The sequence below is a fragment of the Vanellus vanellus genome (genome assembly GCF_965231255.1).
Source record: "Vanellus vanellus genome assembly, chromosome: Z".
Lineage (NCBI taxonomy): Eukaryota > Metazoa > Chordata > Aves > Charadriiformes > Charadriidae > Vanellus > Vanellus vanellus.
Window position 1 is genome coordinate 16873347 of NC_138908.1, and position 20738 is coordinate 16894084.

The 20738-nt window shown below is 41.2% G+C and overlaps 1 protein-coding gene across 3 annotated transcripts in view; it reads right to left on the reverse strand.

The window, feature by feature from the left end:
- Positions 1-377: 377 nt before the first annotated feature.
- Positions 378-20738, reverse strand: part of GTF2H2 (general transcription factor IIH subunit 2) — a 213682-nt gene continuing 193321 nt past the window's right edge. The window contains exons 1-15 of one of the 3 annotated variants that reach the window (XM_082497765.1): positions 13961-14211; positions 13768-13845; positions 13005-13041; positions 12294-12380; positions 11391-11441; positions 10862-10916; positions 9938-10043; positions 8772-8862; positions 8521-8608; positions 7848-7955; positions 6579-6642; positions 5115-5218; positions 1814-1916; positions 1472-1511; positions 378-1046 (exon numbers count right to left, since the gene is read on the reverse strand). In XM_082497765.1, coding sequence (XP_082353891.1) covers positions 927-1046; positions 1472-1511; positions 1814-1916; positions 5115-5218; positions 6579-6642; positions 7848-7955; positions 8521-8608; positions 8772-8862; positions 9938-10043; positions 10862-10916; positions 11391-11441; positions 12294-12380; positions 13005-13041; positions 13768-13845; positions 13961-14016 — 1188 coding nt within the window. In that variant the 5' untranslated portion in view covers positions 14017-14211 and the 3' untranslated portion in view covers positions 378-926. Of the gene's footprint in view, positions 1047-1471; positions 1512-1813; positions 1917-5114; positions 5219-6578; positions 6643-7847; positions 7956-8520; positions 8609-8771; positions 8863-9937; positions 10044-10861; positions 10917-11390; positions 11442-12293; positions 12381-13004; positions 13043-13767; positions 13846-13960; positions 14212-20738 lie in introns of those variants that run through there. The other 2 variants (XM_082497767.1, XM_082497766.1) reach the window with 2 other exon arrangements.

A 20738-nucleotide genomic window follows, 5' to 3' on the forward strand; every position in this document is an offset into this window, starting at 1 on the left:
GCATTTGTCTCAGTGTCCATTCTTCCATGTTCCGATAAGGATGCATACTTCCTCTTCTCCCCCCACCTTACTGTCTATTGCTCTGGGGGTTTTTGCCAAGGAGATGCAGTTGCATTTCTGGCAATTCTTCTGGCCTGAGAATCAAAATAGCATCACCGTCTTCAGTACTATGATCATCAAACAACAGTTTGTATAAACTCAGGTCTTACACCTTTGCAAACAAACGCATTGCCTTTCAGTAACCTTACACTCCTACAAGAAAGTGAAACTTAAACCATGCAACTACAGACACAGTAGTAAGAGAATTCAGTTAGTTTTGAGTTGTACCATTAAAACCTAAAACGTGTTTTCAGCACATCTATAAACAGCTGTATTTGAATTGCCTCAATAGCCGCAATACTTGAAATTAGTATTTGAAATGCCCCCCAACTAATTCTTCAAAAACATCTTTGTTAACTTATTACAAAAAATATCTTGATCTACAGAATTTTGTCATCCACCAAAACCAAGAGCTTGTAATAATCAACATATAAAATATATTTTCATGGCTTCTTTTTAGAACAAATAATGAAACAAAGATGAATCACAACATTATTATATAAATCAGTTTTATCACTGTCACATTTACAAATATACATGTTACAAAAACATTCAGAAAAAGCCAGAGCTTTTCAGACAAGAACAAGGACAATAAATCAGATACAGATAATTCCACAATATATTAACAGTAACAAGATCATTAATACATTAGGTAAAAATTAAACTTGCTCCCAAGCCAGTGTTCACCCTTCTGTAATCATCTAGGTCCTTCTTGTTTTGAGATGTCTTAGTGAAGGCTATGGCTAACCAAAAAAATACTTATGCAAGAATGGCATAGATACGACAATTTCTAAAGAGAAATCCACATCATACAGATATATCCCGTATCATACAGATATGGGAGCAGGGTGCTCGTGAATACAGCCAGGACAGCAGTGCAGAGAATCATGAACAAACAAATCACATTCCATGCAAAATGCATTCTGGCACACTTTACATATATAAACCTGTGTGGAAAAGATAGAAAACCAAGTCAAATTATGAAAAAATTATCACCATCGTAGCACTACAGTAGGACAACGGTTGTGTCATCAAGACACTGTAAACAGACTAAACATTGCTCACATGAGAAAAACCCAACTGAATTAAAGTTTCTAACAGCAAGTATGTCACAAGGGATGAGCCAGAGTCACTGTAGGTGCTTCCATATGGTTAAGAGTGGAAGCTTATTTACGCAAGTCTCCAGAAAATCCCTTCCCACACTTTTATAGACTTTGCAGTCTAAAAGGCATGCCTGTAACAGAAGAATTCTAGTTAACCACGAGGTAAACTTCCACAAATATTTTTCTGGTCTTTAGAAGACTATATTAAAGGATCATCTCAACTTCTGACACTCCTCAATGCAAATTTCAATGCAGTTCAACATACTTACATTTTGATCTTTCATTTCTCCCTGGCAGCCTTGACAATACCTAAAAGCAAAATTGGGTATTTTAACTAAAAAAAAAAAAAGTCAAGATTGTCTAAAATAACGGTGTTTAAAAAAATAACTCATACATAGCAACAATTTATAGCATTTATTTCAGCTATTCAACTGAACACACAGGATAACTGTTAATGGCAACTACTAATACTTCATATCAACAGGTGTGCCCCAAAACACCCAAACATTCAACAGCAGCAAAGAAGCTGCTACCAGCTATTCTTACATTCGTTACAAAAAAAGTTACAGGGTCCGCAAGTACACTCATTATCACAAATATGATTTGCATACCGTTCCCCCTGATATTCTTCTAGGGCAACTTCCTGAAAGGCATCCAAAGGAAACAAGTGATGATAAGACCGAGCCAGGTGAGGTGCAGACACTAATGTAAGGCCTGTAAATAGAGAGACATCAAAATTATTATGAGAGGACTTACTGAAAATCTTTTCTACATTAAACAAAGCAAAAAGAAAAAAAAAGGTTTTTTTAATTACTCAGTGGTTCAGAGCTTTTAAGAATTACAAACCATAAAATTATTTGTTCGTTAGCTTCTGTAATACAAACCTGTAATCTTTTCCAGAATTAAATCTAAGTAACAATCCAATTGCCCAAATTTCTAATTAAAAGGTTTAACTCATTCTTTAGAAGTACAGTTACAATGCACAGTTGTAAAGTTAGCAAGTTTTTAATCGCCATGCCATAAACAAAACACAACCCTAACAGTCTTCTGATTAAATCTAAATGCACAACTCCTCTTTCGCAACAACAGTTCTCCTGTTTCACATCTCCAGTTAAAATGGTGCCCAACTACAAAGCTCTACTGCAACCTGTTACAATACTGCTGAAGCCACCCCATAGCCATGTTTCAGCTAAAACAGGTCTGCTGGTTTTGGCTGGGATAGAGTTAATCTTCATAGCAGCTTATACAGGGCGACATTTTGGATTTGTGCTGGAAACAGTGTTGATAATACAGGGATGGTTTCGTTATTGCTGATCAGTGCTCATACAGTGTTAAGGCCATTTCTGCTCCTCACATCACCCCACCAGTGAGTCGGCTGGGGGTGCACAAGAAGTTGGGAGGGGACACAGCTGGGACAGCTGACCCCAACTGACCAAAGGGATATTCCGTACCAGAGGATGTTGTGTTCTGCAATAAAAGCTGGGCGAAGAAGGCAGAAGAGGAAGGACTCCTCTATGACAAGGATCTCCTTCTCTCTATGATCTCCTTCTATGACAAGGTGACCCACTTGCTGGACAAGGGAAAAGCTGTGGATGTTATCTACCTGGATTTTTGCAAGGCTTTTGACACCGTTTCCCATAGCATTCTCCTGGAGAAACTGGCTGCTCATGGCCTGGACAGGTATACTCTTCGTTGGGTAAAAAACTGGCTGGATGGCCGTGTCCAGAGAGTGGTGGTGAATGGAGTTAAATGGAGTTAAATCCAGTTGGTGTCCAGTGACGAGTGGTGTCCCCCAGGGATCGGTGCTGGGGCCCGTTCTCTTTAATATCTTTATCAACGATCTGGATGAGAGGATCGAGTGCACCCTCAGTAAGTTCGCAGACGACACTAAACTGGGGGGGGTGTGTTGATCTGCTTGAGGGTAGATTGGCTCTGCAGAGGGATCTGGACAGGCTGGACAGATGGGCTGAGGCCAATGGTATGAGGTTCAACAAGGCCAAGTGTCGGGTCCTGCACTTGGGTCACAACAACCCCATGCAGCGCTACAGACTGGGGGCGGAGTGGCTCGAAAGCTGCCTGGCAGAAAAGGACCTGGGGGTGTTGGTGGACAACCGGCTGAGCATGAGCCAGCAGTGTGCCCAGGCAGCCAAGAAGGCCAACACCATCCTGGCCTGCATCAGGAATAGTGTGGTGAGCAGGACTAGGGAAGTAATCATCCCCCTGTACTCGGCACTGGTGAGGCCTCACCTCGAGTACTGTGTTCAGTTTTGGGCCCCTCACTACAAGAAGGACATTGAGGTGTTGGAGCGTGTCCAGAGAAGGGCTACAAAGCTGGTGAAGGGTCTGGAGGACAAACCTTATGAGGAACGACTGAGGGATCTGGGGTTGTTTAGCCTGGAGAAGAGGAGGCTGAGGGGAGACCTTATCACCCTCTACAACTACCTGAAAGGAGGTTTTAGAGAGATGGGAGCTGACCTCTTCTCCCTGGCGACAAGTGATAGGACAAGAGGAAATGGGTTCAAGTTATGTCAGGGCAGGTTTAGATTAGATGTTAGGAAGCATTTTTTCACTGAAAGGGTTATTAAACATTGGAATAAGCTGCCCAGAGAGGTGGTGGATTCACCATCCCTGGAGGTGTTTAAGAAAAGGGTAGATGAGCTGCTTAGGGACATGGTTTAGGAGTGGTGGTGTTTTTATCAGGGTAGGTTAATGGTTGGACTTGATGATCTTAAAGGTCCCTTCCAACCTCACTGATTCTATGATTCTATGACATTCGGAGTTATGGTATCTGTCTTCTCAAGTAACTGTTAGGCACGATGGAGCCCTGCTTTCCTGGAGGTGGCTGCTGATGGGAAGCAGCGAATGAATTTCTTGTTTTGCTTTGCTTGTGTGTGCAGCTTTTGCTTTACCTATCTCAACCCACAAGTTTTCCCCCTTTTATCCCTCTGATTCTCTCCCCCATCCTACCGTGGAGGAGCAAGTGAGTGGCTATGTGGGGCTTAGTTGCCGTCTGGGGTTAAGCCATGACAACAGGTTAGTGTTAGCTGGGGCATGGGCTGCTACAAACTACTTCATCGTTCACTCACATGCAGTGTAAACTTCCAAACCCTTGTTTTGCTCACAGCTGCAGCTGTGAAGAATCTGTTGCCAATACACCGAATTTCTCCAGTTATGCTACTACCTTGCCAAAATGAAACTCATGCTGATAGGAAAACTTTGACATGAAACTAAGACAAGGTGACCCAAAATTAGAATTATTTACTTCATCTTATTGCCAAATATTCATATCTTGATAATGCCTATCATGTTTTAGTCATATGCCTGTAGAACCTAACAGAAAGACAGCTGTTGCTCACACAATATTAATACTATAAAAAATGCTAATCCTCCCTCCTGCTCTCATTCTGGGGCGGTGGAACCATTGGTTGCATAGTTCATTAACATTTGCAAGACCAAAGGGCTTTCATGTGCCACTGTGCAGCTTGCCCTTGCGTTCAACTTTGGAACCTTTCATCCACATAGCCTCAGAGGTGAGGGGGTACTTCCGTCCTTTTAGTCCAAAGCACTCTTTATCTTCATGGCCTTGCACTAAGGAGTCTGAAACACTGGTGTGTCTGTTAAATCAGGATTGTTGAGGAAACTAGTAGCATTCATATGTGAATCACCCTTCTTCCCCCCTTTGCTTTAGGGTTTTTCGTTTATAACATTATACAAGGGAATATGATACAGCTTTACTGTTACAGGTGTAGTCCTGAGAGCCTCTTGTACGAATCTGAAATCCCAGGACACATGAATGCAAGCTTCTTAAAGCAGAGCTGGCTTTTAATTCCTAAGTATAGTTGATTTTTTCTACCCCTTAACTCTCTTACCACTACCTCATAATTCATCTGCTCACCTTTTCTTGCTACTCACCACAGATCTTGCATTCCACAGGAAGTTCACAGTATTTGGCTCTGCACTGGGGACAGAAATATCCACCCAGTGTAAGACCTGGCTCACTGTTGTTTTCCAATTGCCTACAGTAGAGAGAGACAACTTAACACCTAAGAGATAATACCACAATACTACATAACTACAAATACTACACAGTTCTCACAACAAATAGGATAAAAAGTTTCAGCAGCTTCCATGCAACAGTTCCACATGTATGGAAGTGTCAGAAAGCAACCGATAGGGTGAGATATCACTAACCACAGAAAGAGAACAGACAAAATTTTCCCACATAAATAAACCAATATATCTTTAAAAAACAAAGTTATGAAAGATAACAACATTAGTATTTCTACTTACACACACAAATACTCTGTATTGACTTTTAAGATGCACATTAGTATTTATTCTTTCAAACAGCAGACACTGTTTCCTTCTGAAAATTCAGACTCCCCTATCATCCCTGAAAAATATCATTCCTTTCATTGAGAAGATCACTGGTACACTAATGAAATGAGGCCTCTATTTTAAACTTCACTTTAAAGTCACATTATTAAATAGGTAAAAAATACTTTATTCCAGATAATACCCTTCATCCTCATCATTATCTTTATAGTGATAGAAATACTTGAATCAAGAAATGCAAGTAAAATCGGTGGTAATTATGTTAATACCTTATAGCACCCTTGTGTTTCAATCTCTGCACAACACAACTAAAAGTCACCTACTACCTTCAAAAATTTTAAACGTAAATTTTAAAAAGCATATTTAAATGAGGTAACTGGCCACACACTGGATGTGCAAATCATAGAATCATAGAATAGTTTGGGTTGGAAGGGACCTTAAAGATCATCGAGTTCCAACACCCCCGCCATAGGCAGAGACACCTCCCACTAGACCAGGTGGCTCAAAGCCCCATCCAGCCTGACCTTGAACACTTCCGTGGATGGGGCATCCACAGCTTCTCTGGACAGCCTGTACCAGTGTCTCACCAGCCCCACAGTAAAGAATTCCTTCCTAATATCTAATACCCCCTTTCAGTTTAAAATTGCTACCCCTCATCCTGTCTCCACACTCCCTGATAAAGAGTCCCTCCTCATCTTTGCTGTAGACCCCCTTTAAGTACTGGAAGGACACTCTAAGGTCTCCCTGGAGCCTTCTCCAGGCTGAACAACCCCAACTCTCTCAACCTGTCTTCATAGCAGAGGTGCTCCAGCCCTCTGATCATCCTTGTGGCCCCCCTCTGGACCCCCTCTAACAGGTCCGTGTCCTCCTCCTGCTGGGAGCCAAATGGAAATAAAATTTCCACTGAGAAGTCACAGGACAATACTTACTATTTTTTTCATGTTATTTTGCAATATTGTCACTGACAAGCAGATTTTGTCAATGTGACTAATTCTTATTGAATTATAATAAGCTCATTGAATTCTGATCAACTCTACTTACGCCATGCTAAAGGATGGCTTTGCATCTTGATCAGATAGAGAAGCAATAGTATGCTGAGGAAAACCTGAAGAGAAAAACATCACATATTACCAATTTTAAACACACAAGCAATCTTTCAGTTTCTGACTTCAGTGGAGAAGTTCAAAGATTATTCTAAACATTAATGCCTATCTCTTTTTTGTTTATTTGTTTGTTATTACAGGAGAAGTAATACACTCTTATCGGGTATCAAATTCCTCCTAAAGGTCTCTACCTACATCCACCAACAAATCCTTCACTGCATTTCCCCCAAATGAAAAAAGTCTTTTCATAGACTTCATACTAACTAAAGCTCACATTTTTGAAGAACTGCTAAAACCAAAATGATGTGCAATGGTAGGAAAGCAGAAAGAGCATTACATGAATGTTCACTTTAACAATGGTTTCTAATTAAGGGGAAAATATTTTTATATGCAGACACCAAGTGTTTATTCACTTTCCAAGTGCAGTATATGACAGATGAGACTATAGCACTTTATGGAGGCTGTAACAGATACCATTCTTTCTACCTCTTAGTTATTTTACAGTCATGACAAGTGGGCAAGCAATTTTTCCAACTGCTGCTCAGGCTTTACCTATATCAAGTAAATCTCTTCAGTGTTCAGATCTACACACAAAAATACATACTTTCTTACCCGTGAAAACAGGTGGATGAAAGTGAGAAATCAATGCTGTAATTCATGGCATTAGAGTCCCTGTTCTAGTTTAACTCCAGGCTTAAATTTATTGAGACATACATCAGGAGAAGAAAAGGTACCTAATCCATTTGTTGAAAGAACACCACAACAATGCTCCTAACGAACATGTACTACATGGCTAAACAGATGGCTCTTACAGCTTATAACAGTTGCCTTCTGTAGGGGAAAAAAAGCCAGATGGAGGAAAAAAAAACATAGTTTTTCATCCTTCATTTCTAAGTATTACATTTATACCAATTACCAATTACTGTACAAGCAATATCATTCCCCTGTATTGTTTCCAACTGCAGTTGAGTAATTTGTCTTATTAGTTTTAATTCTTAACTTTAATTAAAAGCTAACTAGTTTGCAGGAACAACATCAAGAAAATTTGTATCTATTTAGCAAAATAAAAGTTAAAATAAAAAAACAATTGTGCAATGTCTGTATTGTGCTTCTAGCTATCTGATCACTTTAACACAGAAGATGAAAAGAAAGACAAAGACATGATTCACAAATCTTGGGCTAGGACTTTAATAAAACCATATCTTACCCATTCGAATAAGGGAGCACTCAGAACTTGAACTGGCAGGTGGAGGACTAACATGATGCATCAGCAGCTCCTTATAATGACTTTCATCTAAAATAACATGGTATGTTCCTGTCACAAAGAAAGAAACGCCTTACTCTCAGATTATGAGCAGATAAATATACAAACGTATTCTCCAAATGACAGAAAACAACTTAAGTAAAAAAGATAATTTAGACAACCTCATTCCCCCAAAACAGTCCTGTTAATGCTACTGAAAATGACAAGTTTTAAAATAACACCAGAATTTTTAATCAGATATGAAGCCCCATAGTTTTTTCTCCAACATGACGTTGTAGTAATGATACGGTAAGAGTTACCACTGTAGTAATTGATAATAACAAGTTACATTAATTAAGTTCCACATCACACAGCTTTACATGTGGAACACTAGGTTTTAAAATACAGAGATATTTCTTCTCCCCAGAGATGCAGCTACCAGCTGACAATAATTTCACTAAATACTGTGTATTTTGTAGATTTGGGAAACCCTTAAATTTTCTGCCAGCACAACAGAATATTCATCCTTAGATATGAAAATTCATTAATGAATATATGACAAATTAGCTACTTGATTTCAATTTTAAACTTTTTAAACTTGTATTAGTAGTGTAAATATCGAACTTCAGATACTTACCACCAGTTTCTCGGGCAAGTACTGTACAAACTCGAACTTCAGCACTAAGGCCAATGACAGACACTCTGATCTTAACAGCTTTCAAACACTTCAAATGGAAAAAGAAAGTACACTCAAATTCATATGCAGAACAGAAAACAGTAAAAAGGTTCAAAGTTTTAAATGCAAATTAATAGGCAATGACACTGCTACTGTCTGGTTTTAGTCTAATAGCTTGGGTTCAATGTAGCAGTCAAACTTCACTTCTGTACCTTAATTAGATCATAGATGTTGGCTGGATCACATGTCGTCAGACTGCTGAAGACTACCAAAACCTCTCTGCTTGTATGTCCTGGCATGTGCCTAAGGAAAATATATCGTTAATAGTATATGGATAATATATACAATATTATATACAATAGTATATAGTTAATTTACTTCTGTACACTAGGCTACTTGTATGATAAAGTTTCCATGGATGTTAATGTACTAAAGTCAGAAGATGACACTACATGAAGCCTCCTACAAATTTTAAGACTGTGATAAGATCCTTCTCTGAGCACCAGAATTTCACCTTCCAAAAGCCAAACTCTTCCAGTACCTAAACCAACAATATTTGATTGTGTAGTTGTTATCTGACTGTTTGCTCTAATGTTTAATTTATCGCTGTACCTTATCCATATTATCACAGGTAAAATTCACCTTCAACCAAGCAATGCTGCAGTAAGTCTTTCTAGCTTCTTAAAATAAAAATCTCTAATCAGTTTATAGGTGTAAATCCATTACTTTTAACTACTGTCTTGTAGTTCTTAATGGAAAACTCTCGTCCTACTAATCATTCAAATTTTTTTTTTTATAACATTGGCTACTAGCTTTGCTCTGTCAGTGGTTCTAGCTATAATTATTTGTTAAAACAGTCTTCTGCAAATGTTCATCCCATCTCAATACCTCACACAGCAAACAAGTTTAAGTCTATCCTACCTGAAAATTTACTTTTCTAAAGTGTACCAAAACTCCCACCAGGTTATTGTTGTTCAGTGCTCTTTCTTTTCCTGTTCTCTTATTATTAACTCCTAACTGTGCCCTCTCATACCTTAGTCCTCTAATAACAAAGAATTGTGGGGTCTTTCATCACCATATTCATACACAACATAAAATCATCTACTTTGTTTTAAAACATTGTTGCTTTTCATAAGCAACACACGTCTAAATAGAAGCATTTTGTGTTAGAAAATTAACTTCTGCACTACTAGCATATTTAACTTCTTAATAGTTTGTATTGTAAGAGGACATAAAGCTCCCTTTTAAAGACTCAGGTCAGCCTGATGCAAGATGTGACTTGTAAAATATACTGTCTCTGCCTCCAAAAATTCATAATCAGCATTATACTGATTATTAAAAACAAAGAAAACAAAAAAACCTCCATGTATATACTAACTTTAAAGTCTGCATGGCCAAATTTAGGGAATTATATAGAGATGGCTCTCCGCTGCAGTTCATATCCACTGCTTTCTTCAGAGCAGTTATGTGCTTTTTTGAGTTACCTATAAGTGAAAAAAACAATTCACCCGAAATAACAAGTTAAAAGAAGAGCAATATTTAAACTATATACTTAACAAAGTGTACTTGTACAACAGTCTTCAAACTGTGACTTGTAACTCTGCGTTTCTCCTAAGAAACTGACCTCTTGATCAGAATGTAGAAAACAATAAAACAATATATTAACAGAAAGACATTTATTTTACAGGCAGGTAATTGTTAGAAACTTCAGAAAGAATAAAGTCACTGTAGCTTATCATTAAGTGCTTAACACGAGTGTGAAGTGTCTCACAAAATGTTGCAGCAGAAACAGAGTTCACTTTCCTCTGTTATCCTCAAAGTACTGTTCAAGGACTGACTGATCCTCAAATTCCTCAGTAAAGTTGTTCCAGTTTTACAGGTGAATAAAGAGAAAAAATTAAGACTTCATCTCTGAAGCCACATGGATTACTAGTAACAGAAGGCAGGACGCAAAGAAACATTGCTTCTTAACACCTGCTCAGATCACACAGAACGCATGGAGGTCATAACATACAGAATTAACAAACAGGGTGAGAAATTAGCTGTATGGAAAACAGAGTGTATTTTAGTTGTGATCTGCGTAAGAGTTGGTCACCAACAAGCATGCAATGACAATTCTAGATCAAAACAGATGAAAATAGAGACTCTGGTTTCATATAACTTGCAATAACTTCTCTTGTAAATTAAAAATATTATGTTAACACTACTTCACTTTCAGTAGTGTCATCCTGGTAGAACTTGTAACATCAATGCAAGAAATCAAAAAATTTCTAATTTAAAAAAAAAAATACTACCTTCCTACCTGAAAGTTCTGTCATTTTTTCAGCTCTTTTACTCTTGGTTACAATTAAGCCAATCTGGAAAAGGGAAAAAAAAAAAAAAAAAGGGAAAACTTTTCTTAGCAAGTTTAAAAATAAGATGATTTACATTTTTGGTGTATTTTGCCTAATACTTCTTCATGGATCAGAATTACTTAACTACACAAGTTTTCTTGTAAGTATAACAAGACCAGCACAACACGATGCATTAGTTAACATACATTCCTGTATTTCCAGTACTTTTGCCACAAGTTACAAAGAGAAATCTTCTAAAATTCGAAATGCCTGAAAAGATATAATCAAGTCTCCTGTGTTAGAATTTATGTTTAGGAAAAAGAGAATAGATGAGTTCTTACTTCCATGAGTTCCGGCAGAAACAAGAATTTCACCAGACTCATGAGGAAAGGATGGGAAGGAACACATCAATTGAAAACAGTTTACTAGATAGTGTTAAAACTAAAACTAACTTTTAAATAGTTTTCAGTTACTTGTTTCTTGCATGGTTGTACATACCTGACTAATGGGATTTTGGTCAAAGTACTCTTCAACAAAATACTCCAATAACTACAAAGAAAAGTTAGAACTGTTAAAACTAAATACAGTTTTATTCCACATGCATTAAGTAGGTGGTCCTTGCAAAATATCCACTATCATGGGAAAGAAAACAAAAGAGAAAAAAAAAGGGGGTATAAGCCCTTCCTTACCATTCTCTGTTCACCCTAGCCCTTCCATCCTTCTCCTTCCTCCCACATCATTAATGCAAACTAAGTTTCAGAAACGAGCTAGCCCTTATTTTATTCACTTCATATGTTAAAGTTCTAGATTACTGTTGGTTCAAATGGAGGTTTATGATACATAAAAAAACTCTAATCTGTACAAAATCACCAAAATCCATGACTTCAATTCTTAGTGTTTTTAGAGAAGGCCATATAGTACAGGATGTACAGTTTAAGTCCTCCACAGTCTGAAGCAGCAATCCAATTCAACTCCTATCTAGCATGCATTTAAATCAGAATTCATCAAAACACAACTGTAACAGAAAAAAAAATCCTAGCTGTGTAATGAAAGCACGTTTATTCTTCTTTCATCCCTTATTACGGGCAACACTTCAGTTTAATTTTCACATACTTTTGTAACGTGTCTTTCCATAATATGTCCTTACAAAGTGTTTTTACTGTACAGAAGTAATCATGCAAAGCAAACTAAGGTCACACAGCTCTTCCTATTAAAAAAAAAAAAAAAGGAAAATTACAGACTAGCAACAGAAACAAGGGAAAAAATACAGGGATGAGAGGAGAGTTTAGGCTATGCACGTAATCTAGTCACAGGAGACTGCCATTCTTTCAAATCCAAAATGGAACTGGTTTACAGAGAAACAGTAGATTAATAAAAGAAAATCTTTGAGTACAGAAATACCTTCAAAGTGCAAGTAAGTCTGTTCGGTTTTAAATCTTGGTCCTCCATAGTTCTTGATCCATCAACAACCACGTAAAGGTGACGCATCTGCATTTTCACCATAAGTGATAATCATGCACAGAATAGGTATTTAAATGAACTTTTCATTATTCCATTTACTTAAAAAAGCAACTACTTCCTCCCTCAAGCAGGCAAAATTCACTGTACTGAGCTGTGCAATCAACAGCAGCTGAAGAAGTAATGCATTTTTTCCCACTTGTACTTCCAAAATGAAAAAAAAAAGACTATCTTGAAAAACGCAGTTCTTTCACAACAAGCTACAAAACATGCAGTTTGCACCTTTACCTCTTCATCTGAAGAGCTCAGCGCTGTATAAAGTAGTGTTGTTATTTACAACTCATTTAAATTATGCCCATTTTTCACATGAAGAAAAATTGACAGTGCAAGTGCATGTGATCTGACTGCTGTTCCAAAACACACACTGATACACTGAACATGCCAAACCTCCACCTCTGAATACTCATGCTTCACATCCTGGACTGCCAATGAACACAGAATGTTAAAAAAAAGAAAAAAAAAATGTTTGGTGGAAAACACAAGCTTTGGTTTCAAGGACATTAAGTCAGCAAAAGCATATTTCAGATTAGGCACACCATCTCTATTCAAGTAGTTTTGGACTCAGGACAGACAAGGGTTAAGACATTAACATACCATTCCAAGTCGAACTTGTCCATGGTGTTCATAGAGTCTAATAAAACACAAAGGAATTTAAGTAAGATGCAAATGAATGAAATGGTTCCTAAAATAAAAGTCTGGAACAAATCCAATACTAGACTTTTGGCAAATACGAAGCAGTAACAAACCACAGATGCTAACTTACACTGTAAAAAAGACAATTGAGTTACAAACAGATTTCATGCCTCTCAGAAAACAAAGAAACAAAAATTATGTCTTGCTAGCAGGTTTAATGGAATTTCAAAACTCTATCCAAATTTCAGTATGTTAACATAATCAAAAACAAATCTAGATTTTCTCTAGCAATTTTTCTGATTATTTGAACCACAAATCTGGTGCCATGACACCAAAACCCAGCTTGGAGCATGATTTGTGCATTAAGAAAATGTTGAAGGACTTTCTTTAAGCAGTGCAAATGGCAATTGCAGTGCTTTGCGCCGTGTTTTAATCAGACCAAGACCTCACCTCTGTAGCTAGCACACACCTGGGGTACCCAGCCTATACACATTCAGTCTTAAGATCAAAGATAAAAATAAACGTTGCTATTTTTTCTGACAGAGTTGGTAAGCAGCAGGCGAGAGGCATGCAGCTGGAGCTCTGAAGGGGCACAGACATAAAAATACACCGAGGGCATGCCCGATATGCGTGCCCAACCTAGAGGACACCCGTTTCAGAATTATTAAGTCCCTATAATTGACCAAACCAGTGTTATTCACAGGGTCGTGGCAACACTCAGTACCTTTTCCTCTTTGCCTTGAAGAGAATGTCCTCGATGGTGGCTTTCAGCGATCCGGATTCATCTTCTTTAAGAATTTCCCTACGAAAACCAGACTGTTATTGAGCAGGAGGAAGATTTTCTTTTTGATTTTGTTTTGTTTTCTCCCCCTCCTTTTTCACCAATAAGAAGGTGATGAGGGAAAAAGAAAGCCTACCATGTTCTCTCGTAGCCCCCTTCCCACCGCTTGGTCCGCTCGGGTTCCTCATCCATGGCCGCGTCCTCCCTCTACCGCGGCCGAGACCAACGGCGGCCGCGCTCCTGACGGGACCGCGGAGGCCCGTCACGGTGCCGCACGGCGGCTGAAGGGGCTGTGAGGAGGGACTGGGCCCAGGCAGGCCGCCGGCCACCGACTGAGCTGAGGGGAACGGGACTCGCGTTCCGCCCGGCCCACCGCCCCGCGCAGGAAAGGCCGAGCCCCGCCCGCCTCCGCCTCGGTGCGCCGCCAACCCCGCCCGGGCGCCGCCCGCGCCGCCGAGCGATGGTTCCGGGGAGGTGCGGGCGGCCCGGCCCGGCCCTGGCGGGACGGAGCCGGGGGGGGGACCCGGTGGCGGGCGCCGGTAATGGCGGGTGTAGCGTGGCCGGAGCTCCGCACCGCTCCGAGGCGGCAGAGTCAGATTATTTATTTCATTAAAGTGAAAATTGCCTGTAATTTCAAAAAGCTCACACGCGTTTGCTTTCTCACAACGCAAGTGAAAAGAAAATGCGGTTACACAAAAGTGTTGTTCTTTGGTGTGCCAAAAGAGTTGGAGGTCTTTTCAGATTAACATCGAAACAGAAATTGAGCTAACAAATCAGTTTCAGGTGTTCTGATGGTATGCGACTTATGTGTTGTTTCTACCTAACAGAGTCCCAGGCAGCACAGACCCATCTCGCCGTCACTAAGAGGTTCCGTTTCCATAAGCGTCACAGTGAGGATTCACCCGATAAAGCCATAAATGTATCCCATTTCTCTGCAGAGCACTGGTAACTTGGCTGGACACGGTGGAAGGGTGCCCAGACCGACCCACCCATCGCCCCCCTAGTTAGGGGATCAGGAGCACAAGTAGTGTTTGCTTCTATCCCAACAATTGCACAGATGGATGGGAAGATTAACAGGAAATACCAGCTGATCAATGCCTGGCTCAGAGACTGGTGTCGTTGGCAGGATTTTGGGTTCTTTGATCATGGGCTGCTTTTCAGGACACCGGGCCTTCTGGCAACAGATGGCAAAAGCCTGTCTCAGAGGGGGAAAAGGGTTTTAGGGCAGGAGTTGGCAGGGCTCATTGACAGGGCTTTAAACTAGGTTTGAAGGGGGATGGGGATAGATCCAAGGTTGCTAGCAAAAAGCCTGAAAGTGGGGTGCTGGCACTAGACTTGCAAAAGACAGGGGGCGTAACCGGGCTCCTTAGGAAGATGTCTGGGGATGGCAGAACTTCAGCTCCCTCCAGTAAAAAGGAGAAAGGACCAATAGCCCAGCTGAAGTGCTTATACACTAATGCACGTAGCATGGGCAACAAACAGGAGGAGCTGGAAGCCATTGTACACCAGGGTAATTACGATGTAGTTGCCGTCACAGAAACATGGTGGGATGACTCGCATAGCTATAGTGCTGCCATGGATGGCTATAGACTCTTCAGGAAGGATAGGCAAGCGAGGAGAGGCGGGGGTGTGGCCCTGTATGTCAGGGAGTGTTATGAATGTCTTGAACTAAATGATGGTGATAATGGGATTGAGTGTTTATGGGTAAGGATCAGGGGGAAGGCTAACAAGGCAGATATTGTAGTAGGAGTCTGTTATAGACCGCCCAACCAGGATGAGGAGGCAGATGAAATATTCTATAAATGGCTGGGAGAAGTCTCAAGATCGCGAGCTCTAGTCCTCGTGGGAGACTTCAATTTGCCGGACATCTGCTGGGAATACAATACAGCAGGGAGGGAACAGTCTAGAAAGTTCCTGGAAGGTACTGGGGATAACTTCTTAACACAACTAGTGAAAGAGCCAACTAGGGAAGGTGCCCTGCTGGATCTGTTGTTTGTAAACAGGGAAGGTCTTGTGGGGGATGTGATGGTCAGAGGCTGTCTTGGCAACAGTGACCACGAAATGATATCAATTCTGGGAGAAGCAAGGAAGGGGGTCAGCAGAACTGCCACCTTGGACTTCCGGAAAGCGGACTTTGGGCTCTTCAGGAGCCTGGTTGACAAAGTCCCCTGGGAGGCAGTCCTCCAGGGCAAAGGAGCCCAGGAAGCCTGGATGTCTTTCAAGACGGAAGTCCTAAAGGCGCAGGAGCAGGCTGTCCCTGTGTGCCGGAAGACAAGCCGTCGGGGAAAAAGACCGGCCTGGCTAAGCAGAAGCAGGGAGCTAGTGTTGCAGCTTAGGGAAAAAAAGAGGATATATGGCCTTTGGAAGGAAGGGCAGGCCACCCAGGAGGACTACAAAGAGGTAGTGAAGCAATGTAGGGAAAAAATCAGAAGGGCCAAAGCTCAGCTAGAGCTAAAGCTGGCTTCTGTTGTCAAGGACAACAAAAAAAGTTTCTATAAATATATTAGCGATAAAAAGAGGACCAAGGATAATATCTGTCCTCTAGTAGATGGGGCCGGTAACGTAGTAACCAAGGATGAGGAAAGGGCTGAGGTACTTAATGCCGTCTTTGCCTCAGTCTTCAGCAGTAGGACCAGTTGTTCCTTGAATTCCCCGACCCCTGAGCTAGAATACAGGGATGGGGAGCAGAATGAAGCCCCTGTAATCCAAAGGGAAATGGTGAGGGACCTGCTTCAGCACCTGGAGGTGCACAAATCTATGGGGCCGGATGGGATCCATCCAAGGGTACTGAAGGAGCTGGCGGAAGTGCTCACCGGCCCACTGTGCATCATTTATGAACAGTCCTGGATAACCGGGGAGGTCCCAGCTGACTGGAGGTTGGCAAATGTGACACCCATCCATAAGAAGGGCCGGAAGGAGGATCCAGGGAACTACAGGCCAGTCAGTCTGACATCGGTGCCTGGGAAGGTCATGGAGCAGATCATCCTCAGTGCCATCACACGGCACATGCAAGAGAACAGGGTGATCAGGCCCAGTCAGCATGGCTTTGTGAAAGGCAGGTCATGCCTGTCAAACCTGATCTCCTTCTATGACAAGGTGACCCACTTGGTGGACGAGGGAAAAGCTGTGGATGTTATCTACCTGGATTTTTGCAAGGCTTTTGACACCGTTTCCCATAGCATTCTCCTGGAGAAACTGGCTGCTCATGGCCTGGACAGGTATACTCTTCGCTGGGTAAAATACTGGCTGGATGGCCGTGTCCAGAGAGTGGTGGTAAATGGAGTTAAATCCAGTTGGTGTCCAGTGACGAGTGGTGTCCCCCAGGGATCGGTGCTGGGGCCCGTTCTCTTTAATATCTTTATCAACGATCTGGATGAGGGGATCGAATGCACCCTCAGTAAGTTCGCAGACGACACTAAACTAGGGGGTCGTGTTGATCTGCTTGAGGGTAGATTGGCTCTGCAGAGGGATCTGGACAGGCTGGACAGATGGGCTGAGGCCAATGGTATGAGGTTCAACAAGGCCAAGTGTCGGGTCCTGCACTTGGGTCACAACAACCCCATGCAGCGCTACAGACTGGGGGCGGAGTGGCTCGAAAGCTGCCTGGCAGAAAAGGACCTGGGGGTGTTGGTGGACAACCGGCTGAGCATGAGCCAGCAGTGTGCCCAGGCAGCCAAGAAGGCCAACACCATCCTGGCCTGCATCAGGAATAGTGTGGTGAGCCGGACTAGGGAAGTAATCATCCCCCTGTACTCGGCACTGGTGAGGCCTCACCTCGAGTACTGTGTTCAGTTTTGGGCCCCTCACTACAAGAAGGACATTGAGGTGTTGGAGCGTGTCCAGAGAAGGGCTACAAAGCTGGTGAAGGGTCTGGAGGACAAACCTTATGAGGAACGACTGAGGGATCTGGGGTTGTTTAGCCTGGAGAAGAGGAGGCTGAGGGGAGACCTTATCACTCTCTACAACCACCTGAAAGGTTTTAGAGAGATGGGAGCTGACCTCTTCTCCCTGGCGACAAGTGATAGGACAAGAGGAAACGGGTTCAAGTTATGTCAGGGCAGGTTTAGATTGGATATTAGGAAGCATTTTTTCACTGAAAGGGTTATTAAACATTGGAATAAGCTGCCCAGAGAGGTGGTGGATTCACCATCCCTGGAGGTGTTTAAGAAAAGGGTAGATGAGGTGCTTAGGGACATGGTTTAGAAGTGGTGGTGTTTTTATCAGGGTAGGTTAATGGTTGGACTTGATGATCTTGAAGGCCCCTTCCAACCTCACTGATTCTATGATTCTATGAAAGGCGCTGCCATCCGATCCCGAGGGCTGTCAATCTGCACGCAAGTCAGACAATCAAAGAGGAAGAAAACATTTAAACAGCAGTAACTTTTCCCTAAATAAGAGCAGGGAGAAACTTGCTGCTTCTGTATCCTTCAGCCCACTGCATTCATCGGGAGCAATTTATAATACAGGGGAAAGAGAGGTGGCGTGGTTCAGGCTGGGCTGGCTGCTGAAGGAATGAAAAATGCTCTCTTTAACCCCTCTCCCTTCAGAGAAGGAAGAAAAAATAATCCTTACAGAGAAGGGAGAGAGAGTAAGAGAGAGAGACACTTCTGGGTTGAAAAGAAACTAAACTGTAATTAAATACTACTAATAAAAAGATAATACCAATAAGAAAATAATGAGATACATACAACGTATACAAAATCAGTATCAGCTCCCACAGTGACAATCATATCACCGGCTGGACTCAGTGACAGATGGGCGCAGAACTCGGGCACTGGATCCAGGAACACACGGATCACAACCAAAAGCAGATGAATGGACAGGGTCCTCCTTGGACACCGACTACCAAAGAAAAAGCCTGACCCTTTGATCCCTCAGCTTTTATACCAAGTGTGAGGCAGATGGGATGGAATACCCTTTTCATCAGTTTTGGGTCACCTCTCCTGTTCACTCCTCCCCACAGGTGGGACCCCTCTACGCTTTTCTGCTTCTGATCCTCCAACTGGGCAAATAACCAAATTAGCTGCCCTTGGGTGTTATAACAATAAGTATAAGCAAGAACCTTTCTGCATACCATTCTTTGGCATCAGCTATAGACATAGGTCTTATCGCTCTCAGAGCAAAGAGCGTCTGCACAATATGCTGTTAATTTCAGTAGTTAGAAGAGTCTTAACTGAAAAGTAAAATTACTGAAAAGAAAATTGGTTGTTTTACACAGGACACAGGTTAACCAGAAAAGGAGGAGAAATGAATTAACTTTCAATTAAACCATACCTGGGAAAAAATCCAAGATATTTTGAAGAAAAGCAATGAGAACTACTGGAGATAGGAAAAGGGGAATTCTTTAGTTTAAGAAGTCAAGATGTACTTCTAGGAATTGAAATAAAGCTGTAGTTTGATCTACTCCCATTAGATCACATGCCATCCTTTCTTAAAGAGTCCAATTTATAAAACGTTGAAATGGAAAAATGTCTGCAAGCCAACAATTTTAATAGAAGAGAAAAATGAGACTTCTTTCAGAACAAAAATATTTTTTATTGTCAAGGCCAAGAATTTCAATGCTGGACAAGGAATGCAGAGTATACAATCATTTTGTACATTATTATTGTCCAAATACTTCAAATCCCACCACAATTTTGAGATTAATAAACTAAATCCTGGATTTCTTCTACAATTTCAAATCAGTTAGGTTTCTCATTGCCATGAGTATTTTTAGTTGATAGGCTATTGTGAAAGCTAGTCCACCCTACTATGCGATACAAACTTTTGGTTACATTTGTTAGGTGCTGCTTTATCTGCCCTGCAAGAATGTACAAATTAGTAAAGAATAAGCAGATGTTGCCAAAGTTATCTTGATCAAGGATACCCAGCTGTTTATCAAGTCAAAAAAAACCCAAAACTTTTATTGACTTATGCAAGTCCAGTTTGAAAAGTATTATATTCCTGGAAATTGTGAGTCTTTTGGACATTTCCCTTTGTATATCTGTGGAGCCAGGCATGCGTTCTTTAGGTGGAAAACCGAAGGATAAAAGTTTGTGTTGTATACACTCAGTGTCTGAAGACAGGCTGTAATTGAAAGCGGATGCTGTATGCCCACTGATGTAGGGCAATATTACTTGGTAAGATCAAAATAAACGTTGACTACCTTCTGCAAAAACCCAGTCAAATGAGTAAGACCACATAGCAGACTTTTCACATGTACATGCAAGAACATAGATTCAGAGAGCTGAACTAGAGAGACTGCATAGAGAAACCAAGGTGATAATAATCCAATAACTTCAGTTTTGCCTGAAGTATACCTTCTATTCTTTAAGGATATCAAGAGACCACTTTCCCTGATAGTTCTGACTGTAACTAATTGTCACTCAATTTCCTCCTAATTTCTGTCTTGTATTTGACTGGCTTCAACTCCCAGCCATTAATTCTTACTTCATTACATCTCAATTTGCCTGAGAGAGAAAAATGTTTCTTAGACTAATTAATTTTTTTCTTTGGCCTGTTCAGAGCACTGTTGTTCAGTTCTCCATTGATAGGTTAGAGCAAAACCAGCTCACCAATTGTATGCACCAAAAGAGCAGTGTTAAGGTCTGTAACAGATCCAGGACTGAGAAAGTAATTTACTGTAATGGTTGCAACATGTTGCCCTGCTGGACTTCCTAAGCTGCAAAGGTAAATGCCTTCTCCTGGGGCTCAATGCTCAGCACACCCCACTGCTGTGCATTGCACTAATCCTATTTGAAACCCAAAAGGCTGTCAAGAAGGCAGTATTCCTACCCATCTTCTCAGCTTTTGGAAAATCCTCTCAGCCACACCTGTGGCACCTTGCTGGGAAACATGGGGGATCCACACACAGCTATCTCCACTTGGTTTATTTCCGCGTTCCAGCCACAGGCATGGTGTCCCCTTTTCCCAAC